The sequence below is a fragment of the Prionailurus bengalensis genome, chromosome C2 (assembly GCF_016509475.1).
Source record: "Prionailurus bengalensis isolate Pbe53 chromosome C2, Fcat_Pben_1.1_paternal_pri, whole genome shotgun sequence".
Taxonomy (NCBI): Eukaryota; Metazoa; Chordata; class Mammalia; order Carnivora; family Felidae; genus Prionailurus; species Prionailurus bengalensis.
The window spans coordinates 66,290,791-66,305,720 of NC_057350.1; the positions used below are offsets into that span (position 1 = coordinate 66,290,791).

Genomic DNA, 14,930 nt, shown 5'->3' on the forward strand with positions numbered 1-14,930 from the left:
CACCTGGGTGACTCAGTCAATTAAGCATACAACTCCTCATCTTGGCTCAGTTCATAATCTCATGGTTTGGTTCATGAGTTTGTGAGTCCTGCATTGGGCTCTGCATGGAGCATGGATCCTGCTTCGGGTTCTGTCTCTCCCTCTCTCTGCCCCTTCCAAGCCTGCACTCTCTCTCCCGCTCTCAAAATAAATAAATAAACTTTAAAAATAAATAAAATTCAGAAAATGTTCTCATAATACATAATACAACATTGAAGGGGAAAAAAAGGAACACAATAATGACTCCTTTTCTGTGCCAAACAGTAAGCTGGGGCATTGCTGTAGTAGTAGCATTCTCATTTCATAGATGATGAAACTGAGACTCAAAAAGTTAATAAATATACTCTAGTTTACAAAACTACTAATGTAAACAAGGTCTTCTTTCTTCTATGGTGTCTCCACAACATCATGCAGAGAATAATCATACCTTCAAGGATCAAACCAGGCATTATTTCTCCTCACTCTTGAAAATGGTATATATTACAAGTAGGGCTCTATTCACTCTCTATTCACAATAGAACAACAGTGACACTTCACACCTCCACTCCCATATCTAACCACAGAACAAGTGAAACCAAGCAGGAGACCTGAAACCTATGACTTAGTTCAAAGGGAGAAATGAAATTAATAGTTTATGAAGCTAAGATCATTAATTAAAAATGCAACTAACCAATTTTCAAATTAGAAAAGCTGGCCTCAACAAGTGTCAGTAGCTTTTGGGATTGATTAATCTTCTCTCTGCTCTAATATCAAAGGTCTCCTACATAAGGTACCTAGCTGGACTTTACCTCTACAAAACCACAAGAGCATTTTCTATAACAAGTACTTCTAAACTGGCTAAGTGAAGTAATTTAATTTCTGTTTAAGTAATTTGTCACAGAATGGTCACAGGGCGGGGGGAAAGCATTCAAACTGCAGGTAAAACATTACTGAAATGAAGATTATTCCAGAAATTCCTAATAGAAAAGCTCAGTGTCTTAGATATAGTTTACATGATTGCTGATGCAGGGTAATTCCTGTTGATTTTCTTTTTGTCTCTGACCATTTTCTCTCTCCTTGTTTTTTCACCAAAACAAACTGCCTCTCACTGATACCAGCAGGTTCAACAGGTTGGTTTATTTGATTGGGCAAGGAGAAGACTTCAAACTTTTTCTGGAAATATCTAATTATTTAATATAATCCTAGGCAGCAGCTACGTAAACCACAGATGTGAAACTACAGAATTTTAAGTTGTCAGAAAAATTCGTAGTATATATGTTGTAATAATCAAGAGAAATGAATTGGTCAATGTATCAAATTTTATTATTTTTTTAAAAACAGTTAACAGCAAGAAGAACAAATACTTAAGTTTCACAAAGGAAAGGTGATACAGTGGAATGAAATGAACTTACCACTTTTTAGCATGTAAGAGAAAAAATTAAAATAAAAACAAAAACAAAACCATACAATAGCAATAAAAGCAATAAGTACTTAGGAACAAACTTAATAAGAAATGTCAAAAGTCTATATAAATAAAACTCCTGAAAGACACAAACGTAAATTTGAACAAATAGATATCTCTTATTCCTCGATAATTCAACATCACAAAAAGGTTAGTTCTCCCTAAGTTAATGAGTTAATGAAATTTCAATTAAGAGTATCAGCAACCTATTTTAAATCGAGTTAGCCAAATTTATGTCAAAGTTCATATGGAAAAATAAACATTCAAGAAAAGCTAGGAGAAAAAAAAAAAAAAGCCTCAAGAGTGGATTACCTCAACCAGATATTAAAACATACTATAATGTGGTACTGACACAGAAACATGTATGCAAATGACCTAGTGGAACAGAACAGAAAGTCCAGAAACAGACCAAGTACATGTGGAAATTTAGCATGTAATAACCATAGCATCTCAAATCACTGGAGAAAAGATCGGCCTTTTAATAAACTGTACTGAACAACTAACCGGTTAATGATTGAGAAAGGATAAAATTACGGGGTGCCTGGGTGGCTCAGTCGGTTAGGCATCCAACTTTGGCTCAGGCCATGATCTAACAGCTTGTAGGTGTAAGCCCCATGTTGGGCTCTGTGCTGACAGCTCAGAGCCTGGAGCCTGCTTTGGATTCTGTGTCTCCCTCTCTGCATCTCTCCTCCTCTCTCTCTCTCACAAAATAAATAAACGTAATAAAAAAAAATTTTTTTAAAGAAAGGATAAAATTATATCAGTAACTCATACCATACAGAGGCATAAACACCATAAACAAGAATAAACTTCAAACAGATCAGGGAATTTAAATGTAAAAAGTGAAATCTTGTAACTACCAAAAGAAAATATGGTTGAATTTCTCTTTAACCAGGGGGAAAAGGCTTTTTATAAGGAAAGGCTTTATAAGGAAAAGGCTTTCTAATCATAAATTAAAATCCACATATGGGGCGCCTGGGTGGCTCAGTCGGTTAAGCGTCTGACTTTGGCTCAGGTCATGATCTCACGGTCAGTGAGTTCGAGCCCCACGTCGGGCTCTGTGCCGACAGCTCAGAGCCTGGAGCCCGTTTCAGATTCTGTGTCTCCCTCTCTCTCTGCCCCTCCCCTGTTCATGCTGTGTGTCTCTCTCTGTCTCAAAAATAAATAAACGTTAAAAAAAAATTTTTTTTTTAATCCACATATGATAAAAGAAAAGAACAATAAATTCGACTGTATGGGGTAGTGGGAGACTTTCATATGGTATAAAAACAGAATACACAAGGTAAAAATACTCAATACATCACAGATAAACAATAAATCCATAATAAAGAACTCTTCAGAGTTGAGAGGAAAAGACCAAAAACTCACTTAAAAAATGGACAAAAAGAAAAAAGAACAATTTACACATACAAAAACAAAACGGACCTTAAACAGATGGAAAGATGTTGAACTACATTCATAATAATGAGATTATAAATTAAAACTACAATGAGCTACCATTTCTCACATATCAGATTGGCAAAAGTTGAAAAACTTAGGCAAGGCAAGTTGTCCACGCTAAGGGGAAATAGGCACTCAAATGACCAAAGAGGATGCAAACTGATTCAACCATTATGGAGGGGAATTTAACAATATCAAACAAAATTACCTAAGTGTTTATGCTTTGACTCAGCAGTCTACCTCTCTTAATTTACTCTGAAGATATACATCTAATTAAAAAAATATATGAGAGAAGGTTTTTCATAGCAGCACTCTTGGAGATAAAAAAAATACTGAAAAGAAATGAAATATCCATACATACAAGAATGGTTGAATCAACTCTGGCATACTATGCAGCTAGATGAGAAAAATCTCTGAAATGATATCCAATGATTTCTAAGAACTATATCAAGAGAAAAGGCAAAGTGCAAAAGAGCTCCCTTAATAAATTACCTTTTATGTAAAAAAGAAGCCAAGAAAATTACACTTAATTGCTCACTTGTGCAAAAGAAACCCAGAAAAAATGACCAAAACATAATGAGGCTGGCTAGCTACAGGAAGCGAGTAGAAACAAAATACAGGAAATAGAGAAGAAATGGCACTTGTATATTTCTGATCTTTGGAACCATGTTAGTGCGTTTCACAGATAGAAAATATAATTTTTTAAAAAGTAAAAACAAAAAAAACAAAAACAGGGTTAAAGTTCTAAGAAGGGATACATTCAGAAACAAATGAACCAAACTATTTCAAATGAATAAATAAACCACGCTAAAGGGAAAATTTTTAATTAGAAAAAAAAAGCAAGAATACAAACACAAATACTTTCTAAACAGAATATATGGTTCTGATGCAGTGATGATAAAATGTTTAACAAAGCACTCTGGAGTCAGAATGCTTGATTCAAACACTTGCCCAATTTTCTACTTGCTAACTGTGTGACCCTGGACAAGTTAATTTATAATCTCTGTGCGTAAGTTTTCTTAGCCAAATAACAACAGTACCAATCTCACAGTACTAATGATAAGGCTCAAATAAAACTAATTATGTAAAAAGCTTAGGAGATCACTGGGTATATAACAAGAATTTGTTAAGTATTTGCTATCATCAATACTAATCCAAAACAAAAAAACAAAAAACCAACCCACTGATTTTGTGGGTTTCCAGGAGACACATATAATAAAAATGGAGTCCTTGTCATGAAAAAATTTGGAATTTCCTAGTTTAGGGACAATAAGTGTTCAAGGAATTTAGAACAAAATCCATATGGCTGGCCGGAATCATCTGAGAAATTTCATAAAGGACAGGATTTAGATTAGCAAGAGAACGGGAGTGACAGAAAGGAAGCTAAATAAAAACCAATATATATTTCACGGACAGTAGCATAAAAGGTTTGGAAAGCTGAGTATTTGGAGATAAGACTACAGAAGTCCCTGAACACACTACTGAACTAGGCAGGCTTTATTTTCTAGACTATGAGGAACCACAGAAGAATTGTGTGTAAGAAAAATAATGATCAACCTTAAGTGTGGGATTATTCTTGTGGTGCTATGCAGAAGATCAGAGGTAGAGTCTTACTAGTAGGTAAGCCAAATAATGGCAAAGGCCTGACTAGACTACTAGTGATGAAAAAAGGAAAGAAGGCACAAATCATCAAGGCAGTAAAGAAAAGAAAAAAAATCAATGCAGGGTGACAAGTGGATATGAGATATGAGAGACCAGAAAAGTCTGAATGACAAAGCGAATGACATCATTAGAAGGAAAAAGCAAAAAGGAATGGGAAGCAACAGAAAGGATTTCCACCAGGTCTCAAAAGTCAGATCAGAATTAAGCAAGAAGCCCTTGCAATGTGAGATACCAGATATCAATATCCAGTGGGCATTTGGGAACATGGGACTAGTACTTAGGAGAGAGAGTGAGTACTGAAGACAAAAGGTGTAACAATTTTTTTTTTTCCTAAAAAACCTCTTTAGAATGTTTGAGACACTCTAGAGCAATAAAGATAGTAGACTGTGCTATTTCAGAGCAGTGATCATCTCTTATTTATTTTTATAGCCCTTCATGTTTGGCATACTTATTAGTACAGGGGAGACTCTCAGTAAGATGCTGCAGAGGTGGCAGAAGTAGAGAAGAGAACAGAGCTGCATGGCTTGTTAATGGCAGAACATACATTAGAGCCCAGATCTTTTGACTCTCTACACTATACCATAACATAGAGATGACCTTTCAACATTCATGCATAGGATCCCCTAAAGAGCTGGTGTAAGAAATGAAAATAAACTGTTTCTCAGAGTAGACTGAAGAAAGACATAAGAAAATAGCAAAGAAAAGTCAGTTATTGGGGAAAAAAATGATAGTGTTGCATTACAGATTCAAAGGAAATTTTAAGAAAGGAGGCATAGTCAATAGTCAAATGACCAAACACTACAGGTACTATTTCTCTGTTCTCCTACACCAATGAGACCCTAGGCAAGGAGAGGTCACTTTTTAAAAGTATAAATTAAGAATTTTAATCTACCTTTCACAGCATTTTAAAATCATATATCACTTAAGGCAGTGGTTCAAAAATAATATTGCAATCTTTAGTAACTTTTATCTCTACAAAATACACAAGAGAAAATACAGTGTCTACAATAAATCTGCACAGTAAATGAAATTTGAAGCAAAAAGAAATGATTAGAAAAAATACTCATTCACATGAACTGATAGCAACAAAATGCATGAAATACCAAAGGTCTTACCTTAAATCTCTTGTCTTGCAATACTTTCTTGATGGCAACCAGTTCTCCTGAATCACAAAGTTTGGCTTGATATACCACACCAAATGACCCATTTCCAATCACTTTAGTGTCTGTATAGCTGACTTCTTGTGGCCTATCGGGACCCTGCCCAGGAGTTGCCACCACTGTGGTTACCTTGCTGCCATCTTTGTCTCCTAAAAGAAACAAGAGACAGAAAAATGAGAACTGTAAAGAATTAAACAGAGAAAATTGCTGAAGTACACAACAGTTTACATAGTAAACTATGTTTTTTACTACAAATCATTTTTAAATGCTCATCTTAGTTTATTGTATAGAATTACTTCAACTATTTGTTTCAATTTGTAAGTAACTTTTTAACCACCATTCATTTAGTCATTCTGTAGACTAGACATCATGCTTAGTTTACATATGGGGATTTATTTAATGAAAACAATCACCCCATGAAGTACAAAACTAATGGAAATAATGTTAAATTTGCTGAAGGTCAAAAGTCAAATGGTGGACCCTGGGTTTGAATCCCATCTGTTCTTTCTAAAGAAGGTCCTAGTTCTTTTCAAGGCTTCCTTATTTTACTTGAAAATAAATACTACTGAAAACATCTAAATATGTTGACTCTATTCAGACCATTCTGCCTTTAGGAAGGTAAGGCTTTGAGTTTTTCTTTCTCTGCATCTTACTTCTTTTTAAGAAAATCAACTATCTCTTAGAGAAAGGTCAAATGGGGAAAAGGAACATGGGAAAGAGTATTAATTTGGAGTAAGAAAAGAAAAACCAAACCCATTCTGAACTGAGTGAGCCTCATTCATAAGTAGCTCACTGGTTCTGTGGTCTCTGCCCACTCAATAGCTCTTGCCTTATCTTCTGTGCCTTCCCACCCTTCCCAGTAACAATCTAAAGACTCTTCAATTCAAGCTCAAGAGCCACCTCTTACTGCCTAGGCAGAGTTCACAATCATCTTGGGTCTCTGAACTCTTAAACTATTCTAAACCATACTATGCTACCTAGAACCTGATTCTAAAGAGTTTTAAATTGTTCTTTTAGTGATTTCAGAATACACAGAGATTCTACTGAGTACAATCATTGGTAAGTAGCAAGTATGACTTGTGCTTCTCTCTTCCCTGACAAATCTGAAACCAAATCTCAGTACATCCAAGTCCTTAGGCTCACTGACTAAACTGCACTTTTTCCGTTTGTTTCTTCTTCTACTCTTCCATTATATCAATTTTATTTGTATGATGCTAACTGAATTCATACTAACCTAATAAAAGAAAAAAATGTAGTTTTTAACTCTAGATACCAAGCCAAGATTTTGAAGTATTCACTTGAACCTCACATATAAAAAAATATATATTAATCTCATTTTCCAATGGTTTGAGTGTTTTTTCCCAAAATAAAATTACCAAATGAATATCCAAATGTTAGTGGCACATTTAACCAATATGTATACCCATTTTAGCTCACAAAGGTACTAATATAGACAAAAAAAAAAAAACACTAAGTGATATCTGTGACTAATTAATGCTCCTGTTTATAAGGCAGCCTTCCTGACAGACACAAAAGCAATGAAGGATTCCTACATAAGATAGCAAGGTAAATTATAGGCAGTCCACATTATATATTATATCATGGCTAACTACCTTAAATATGTAGGGTTTTGGTTCTAAGGTATAACACCCAACAGATATGACAGCACAAATCTAACACCACTTGTAGAAAGGTAACTCAAATCTTGTCAACACCAACATTTTTATTCACAACAGTATTATATGTACTTTAAATACATGCAAATCCCAGCACAAGTCAATACATATACAGTAGTTCTCAATGCTTTCAAATGATCCCTTCACATTTCACTTCCTAGTAAAATAAATCTAATATATTTGCAAAACCTAGTTTAATCAAATCTCAATTCTAAATCATCATGCTCAATTCCCCCAAATATTCCATATCACTTTCACTTTTGAGCATGTTAATGTTAACTACGACTTTTCAGGTTGACTATAAACCTTAATGTAAGTTATTTTCTTCTTCATTTGTAAAATAAACCTATCTTTACTTGTAACATTCCTCTAAAGACAGAATCACAGTCTTCTGACCTTAAACTCAAAATGAAGAGATCTAGAAGGTTAGATTCAGGAAAGATTAAAATTCAAGGTACTAAACACATTTTCTTACAATCCAATTGTCCAAAGAAAATAAAAAACAGAATTGATTTCAAACAGTCCAACCAACTCTTCCCTAGATCATCCAAGTCAAAACTGTATCACCAAAAACTATATATTTCAAGGACTATGAATAATTTCACTGAACAGGTTGCTTGCAAAATCTCACACGTCTAATCCACAAAACAAAGCATCACTATTTTTAAAATAAATTAACAGATTTTAAGAATGGCTGTTGCATTCCACAACTTTAACTGAAAACAAAAGCTGTCTGAGGCATAAACAAATATTATGCTTTTCTACTGTATAACCATATTTCAATAAAGAAAACAGTAGCCACAGTTTTGTACTTGCTTTCAATAGAGAACTTAAAACAATATAAGCATGTGTAATGACTTTCCTTACTTGCCTCTTTAGGTTGCATTTCTCCACATTTCAGAAAAATGGTTTGTTTCAGGGTTTCAAGAATCAGCTATGAAAGATATCCATAAGAACCCTGGGATTTTTTTTTTTTTTTTAAGCTTCATTTTAGAGACAGATAGTGTGAGAGTGCGCACGCGCGTGAGTGGGGGAGGAGCAGAGAGACAGGTAGACACAGAATCGAAAGCAGGCTCCTCCAGGCTCTGAGCTGTCAGCACAGAGCCCAAAGTGGGGCTCAAACTCATAAATTATGAGATCATGACCAGAACTGAAGTCAGATGCCCAACCTACTGAGCCACCCACATGCCCCAGAACCCTGGGATTTAAAATCTCTTCAAATCAACTATTAGGCCTGGGTAATGCCTAACATCTAATCGTGCTTTTTCTCATATGCAAATTATAATGCATAAATGAAGTAATTCTGCAAAAATATTAAAGCAGGGTAGAAAGATAAATAGATAGGTACTACAGATGCTATCACTGGAAGAGACTTTTAAGTCTTAAGGCCTCTTAGTGTTAAATTATGATTGGATATGGACAAGGACCAATCCTTTCACCTTCTTGTATATCTAGTAAAAAAAAAAAAAAAAAAAAAAAAAAAAAAAAAAAAAAACACGACTTACTATCTCAGCAGAAATTAAAGATTCACTCTATTCTCTTTCAAGCAGTTACAGAAAATGCTGAGAACTCTTATGGGCTACATTCTCTACTAATATGAAATCTCTAAGTATAACACGAACGATGGTTCTCAGGCTTTCTACCTCAAGCATTCTGGAATTTCTATTCAGAATGCTTCATCGGAGATCCGAAATAGCAGAGCTGTAAAAAATGGCAAGATAATACTGGGGATGACTTGGCATGAGCATTAGGAGCACATGGGGCAGTCAGCAGCTAATGTGCCAAGGAAAAGCATGCCACCATTTGGCATTGTAATTTGCCGACTTAGCAATAAAATAGCTGTATAAAATTTCACTGTATATCCATCCAGTTCATTGTTTTATCTATCTAATACTTACAATAAATGTAGGGATACATTATAATAATGTTTACTATGCAAATGAGGAAAGTAAAACTAAGAGATGAAAGCTCTGAATAGCAAGAATTCTTCCCTTGCCTCATACTGCCTCTGCTATATTTTACAACCTTCCTACTACAGCTGAAAGACTTTAACTTCATATACTATTGCCCACCCCCCCGCAAGAAGCAGATGTTTCTGAAAATATAAAAAGATCAGCTCCAAAGTAGTAAGAAATAAAAGAATAAATGATAATCTGTTACAGTTTTCAGGCCTCAATCATTCACTTATTAATAGCTAAAGAGCTATTTTCCAAAATACTTTGGTAACCTTCGATTTCAAAACTTATCCCAAAGCAAAAGCACATGGAAAACAAAAATGTAAAATAATCGATTCAGTGATGTTCAAACAATTTAACATTTGCTACCAGAAACTGTATAATTTTCAATCTTAGCAACAGAGCATTATAAAGCACTGCTACCAAGAGGCCGAAATCCTGATGAAAAACTGGAAAGCAATAAATCTCCCTCATTTAAAAAAAAAAGTCACCACTCTGCCCAATGCTAAATTTCTCAGAATGCATGGCATAGTGAGTCTCATACCAATTACAACAAAACTAGTCTCCAAAAATGCAGTACAACAACAGAGGAGTGGGAACAGCTTAGCTCCAGGAGGCTTTGTCTCCTGCCAGAGGACTCCTGGGATCCTCTATTACAATTAAAATTCACTCAGCAGGTATAAACTTCCTATTATAATTAGAAAATAGAATTAAATCCCCTACTCTTTACCACAATAAATAAATCTTAAATATATAAACCACAATAGACTCCTTATAAAGCAACGGAAAGATGATATACAAGAGAATAACCACTTTCTATTGAAGGCTGTTGTATATATAGAATACAATTTTTTAAAAGCCTTAGGCATATCCTAAAATAATATGTGTGACCTAGTATCCAACCTCTCAAACATAGGTTTGTACCTTGTAAGCAACACCTCATGGTTACATTTTTTTAAGCATCCAAGTGTGGAGTGAGCATCCCCAAACCGCAAGGCCACTTCAAGCATGTTTAAATATTTAGGAGGTATCTGACACTGACATCCTAATTTTCTATGAATGATAAATCTCATTCATATTTTAGCCATTTGATTTGATGTTTAAGATTTATTTTTTTTAATGTTCATTTATTTTTGAGAGGGGAGGTGCAAGGGAAGGGCAGAGAGACAGAGAGGGAGACACAGAATCCGAACCTGGCTCCAGGCTCCCACTGGGAGCTCAAACCCCATGAACCATGAGATCAAGACCTGAGGTAAAGTCGGACGATTGAGCCATCCAGACGCCCCATGATGTTTCATAAGATTTAGAGATGAGGAAAAGCAAAAACTACACTTTCTGTGAGGCTTACAGAGATGTTAACAAGTCATACTGAACAAAGTCAATGACTGTCTAACAATTTCCTTTAACTCAAAAATAACCTCTCTCTACAGAAATAACAAAGTTAAAAGTCTGTAACAAAAACCCAGAGAAACCAGCATACTACTTGTGACAAGGAAGGTATGAAGTATTGTTAAGAATTTATTTTGTTTTGGGGCACCTGGGTGGCTCAGTGGGTTAAGCGTCCGACTTCAGCTCACGGTCTCACGATCTCACGGTCCGTGAGTTCCAGCCCCGCGTGGGGCTCTGGGCTGATGGCTCAGAGCCTAGAGCCTGCTTCCAATTCTGTGTCTCCCTCTCTCTCTGCCCCTCCCCCATTCATGCTCTGTCTCTCTCTGTCTCAAAAATAAATAAACATTAAAAAAAATTTTTTTAAAAGAATTTATTTTGTTTTATTTTGTTTTGTTTTATTTAACAACAGTACTAGTAGGGTAAACACACTGCCTATGCTTCTCCATCCCGAAGAGAAGTAACAGCTATTTTTACATATGTTTAACAATAACATGGCAAAACTCTATCAAAAAATATTATATAAATTACTCAAAAGAATCAAAACGAACATCAATTTCAGGCATGATTAAGATTGTCTGAAGTGGAAACACTGACTACTGTCAAACTTTCAAGTTTTGATCTCAAAGTTCAAATACTTTTTGTCCTAAGTAACTCGCTAAGGAATATCTATTAAGGCAAGATGTTCACAAAACATGAAAACTTGTTTAAAAACATGAAAAAAAGCATAAAAATAAGCAAAAGAAATAGAAAGTAAGGAACTGAGGTCCACAGAATCAGAGGTGAGCAAATTCAAAAATAAACTTGTCGTGAAATAGGGACTCGACTCTATGATGTGGAAGCTCTAGCCAGAGTGCATCTGCTCACAACCCCAGAGCAAAACTATGAAGAAAGGAACGCCAATCAAGCACTTCAATCAAGCACTTCAATCAGCCAGATCAACCCAAATGGCCAAGAGCATGATATAAATTTTAAGGCAATTTCTATGAAACCTTGATATGCTAAAAATCTTTCCAGCAGAGACATTTCCCTGAGACATCATTCATTTCCACATGATTCTATCTAGAGGACTGAGAAAAATAAAACAAAAGAATTGCTATCATTTCTTTTGAAGACAGAGTAAACAAAAGGAGAGGCAGGGAAAACAAAACGGACAGATGTTACACATGGGCTGGCTTTGGACACGTTTCCCTATATATCACTTCTAGAAATAGAAAGGAAAAACAGGGTGGCGGAGGATAAAGATGAGACAGAAGACTCCAAAGTCCCTGGCAGCATAGTAATACATTTTTAATCAAAGGAATATACCATGTAAATGGGATTAACAAGCATCAATTCTGAAAAACCGTAGAACTCCCCTTAAGAAAAAAAATTTGGTCAATTTTTTTGCTAGAGATATATTGTATTATATGGACTCCGAAGTCATATCAAGGTCTGAAGTACATATTCTACCACTTAGTATCTATAAAATGGAGATAGCAGCTACTTCGTAAGTCTGCTATGATGATTAATAGGTTAAGCATTTTTTTTAAGTGCATGCCCCACAGAGGGTGCTCAACAAATTATAGTTTCTCTGACCTTTGAATTATTGGCAGTGGAAATGAAAAAAAAAAAAAAAAAAAACATTCTTTTGCCCTGCTATGCTCTTTTAACATGTGGTATATGCTCTTCTACAGTGCTTATCACAATGTTCTATAATTATTAAGAGTCTGAGCCCCTCACTTGACTAAGGAGTTCTTAGGAAAGCCAGACATTATCTGAATCATATACCTTTCTCTAGCGCTTATTAACACAGGGTTTGGCACAAGGCAGGTGTTCAGCAAAGGTCTGCTGTTGAATTTCTGTACAATTACTCCAGCACAATTGTCAGGATTTTGGAACTGACTACTTTGTGTTAAACTTTAAGCAGTGCTTTTGCTTCTTCTTATGCTTACCATTGATCAGATACAACTCCCTAGGTACAAATGGTCTTACCAGTAGTAAAACAGAATGAAGGGTTTACTGCAAATATGGTGATAACATGCAGCCAAACAAATGACCCAATGTGCCACAATTGTATTTATTTATAAGTAGGAGAATGAGTCTGTTTCATATCTCTTTTCCAAATAATTCTGGTTTTTTTGAGGCATTAATATGCAGCAATGGATAAGAACTGGGCAGGGGACACCTCTTGAGGTCTTAAGTTCAATTTGTATCAGTCTATATGTAAGTATATTCTTTGAGTACCATTTTACAGTTTGTAAGAACCTCTCACAGAAGACAGAAGAATTACCTGGGAGAGTTTACTGAAAATAGAATGTCACCCCTAAAGAGACTCAGTAGGTCTGCAATGCAGCTCAGAAAATTGCATTTTTAATAAGTACTCCTTCTAATTCTTAATGCAGTTCCAACGACTGTACTTTGAGAAAGAACTATAATACTATTGAAACCCTACAACAACCTTGTGACATACCCACCATAATCATTTAACAACTGGAAGAAACTGGAGTACCTGGGTGGCTCAGTCCGACCCGCAGCTCAGGTCATGATCTCATAGTTTGTGAGTTCCAGCCCAGGGTCAGGCTCTGTTCTGACAGCTCAGAGCCTGTAACCTGCATCGGATTCTGTGTCTCCCTCTCTCTCTGCCCCTCCCCCTCTAATGCTCTGTCCCTCAAAAATGAATGAACGTTAAAAAAAAAAATTGGAAGAAACTAAGGTAACTGAAAAGGTTTCATAACTTACCCAAAGTAACTCCCTTGGTTGCACCCACAGGATTCAGAACTAAAACCTGTACCCTACAATGTTACTTTGCTTTAAATCCATGCTAAAAAACAACACAGGCATTGAGGTCCCAAAATCAACTTTCTATTTTCAGCAGAACTGAAAATCTGAAATACTTACAAAAGGTTCTGAGGTATCTATCGCAAAAGTATGTATCTCAAAAGTTTTAACTCAAAATATCCATAGTCCTTTTGAACTAATTTTAATTGACTCAAAATGTTTCTCTTCTCTCAAAAACCTAATTTTACTTTAAACCAAACAAACCAAAAACCAGAATGAATCCTGCCAATTTTCAACAGCCTGAACTTAAATATTATTTTACTTTTGAACCATGACCTGGAATCAAGCATATTTTTCCTCTGACTCCAGTGAATTGGAGTAAAATTAAACCAAACCCCAAATGAATAAATATTTCACTTGGTCTTAAACCCTCACTTGAAACAATATCAAGATGCATTTTAGAGACAGGTTTATTTTCCATGAAAGTCTAAAAGGCTTGCAGGATGTGTATAAGAACTTCAACTTTTAGGAATTTACATTAGAATATTTAAGTTTTAAATATATTTGTCTGTTTGATTTACAAACTGCCCAAATTTGGGGGAGGAAGATTGGAATAAGGGGTATATTTAAATTTTTCTTAATGAGGAAGTTTATCATATGACAAAAATGAATATGTATATGGTACATGAGTAGAAAGAGTAAATGGAAAACACTTAGACAAAAGAAATAAATAATTACTTTACAAAACACACTCACTGATCCAGTGGTCACACTTCTGACAACTTGAGTCTTGAGCAGCAACAAGTCCAGAAGAAAGCCAGAAAACAAGCCCTAACAAAGCTGATATATTTTATTTTAGTCTTTAAGTGAGTGTAAAATTCATATCAACACTCTACATTTTTTTTAATGAACTAGGTCTTTTCTCAGCCTGCCAGATACCCCCATTATCCTCAATACTGCCTTCTGACAACTCAGATCCCTGCAATGTAACAGTGCACTGCCTTGCTTTCCCCTGAACTATGCACCGAAGTTATCCCCACCTGTAAATTCAAATTGCTTTTCCTACAGCACAGTATACAAATTTACACACATTTTTACACACATTTTCTGTTAAATTTCAAACACTGGTGCAGGAAAGAAGGCAGGATGGGATTTCTTTTCCCCCAGAAGACTTGCTTATTCTCAACTGGTCCAATATGCTTTGGATATTATCCAATCTATGAGGGCAACAATCATGTTTATCACACGTTTATTGCTGTAGCCCCATGTTATGATTTATGCACATAGGCTGTAAAATATTAATTTATTTATAGGTGAATGAATTCATCCAAGATTCCACTCTACTTTGGAAACCACTAAATGTCTAAAAGTCACTAAAGAAAGAACCTCTAACTACTCTTCTAAGATGACA

General features: G+C 35.3%; 1 protein-coding gene across 3 annotated transcripts in view; it reads right to left on the reverse strand.

The window, feature by feature from the left end:
• Positions 1 to 14,930, reverse strand: part of GSK3B (glycogen synthase kinase 3 beta) — a 196,413-nt gene that overhangs the window by 125,247 nt on the left and 56,236 nt on the right. For all 3 annotated transcript variants that reach the window (XM_043594258.1, XM_043594257.1, XM_043594259.1), the window contains exon 2: positions 5,698 to 5,891. In XM_043594258.1, the coding sequence (XP_043450193.1) occupies positions 5,698 to 5,891 (194 nt within the window). The remainder of the gene's footprint in view (positions 1 to 5,697; positions 5,892 to 14,930) is intronic.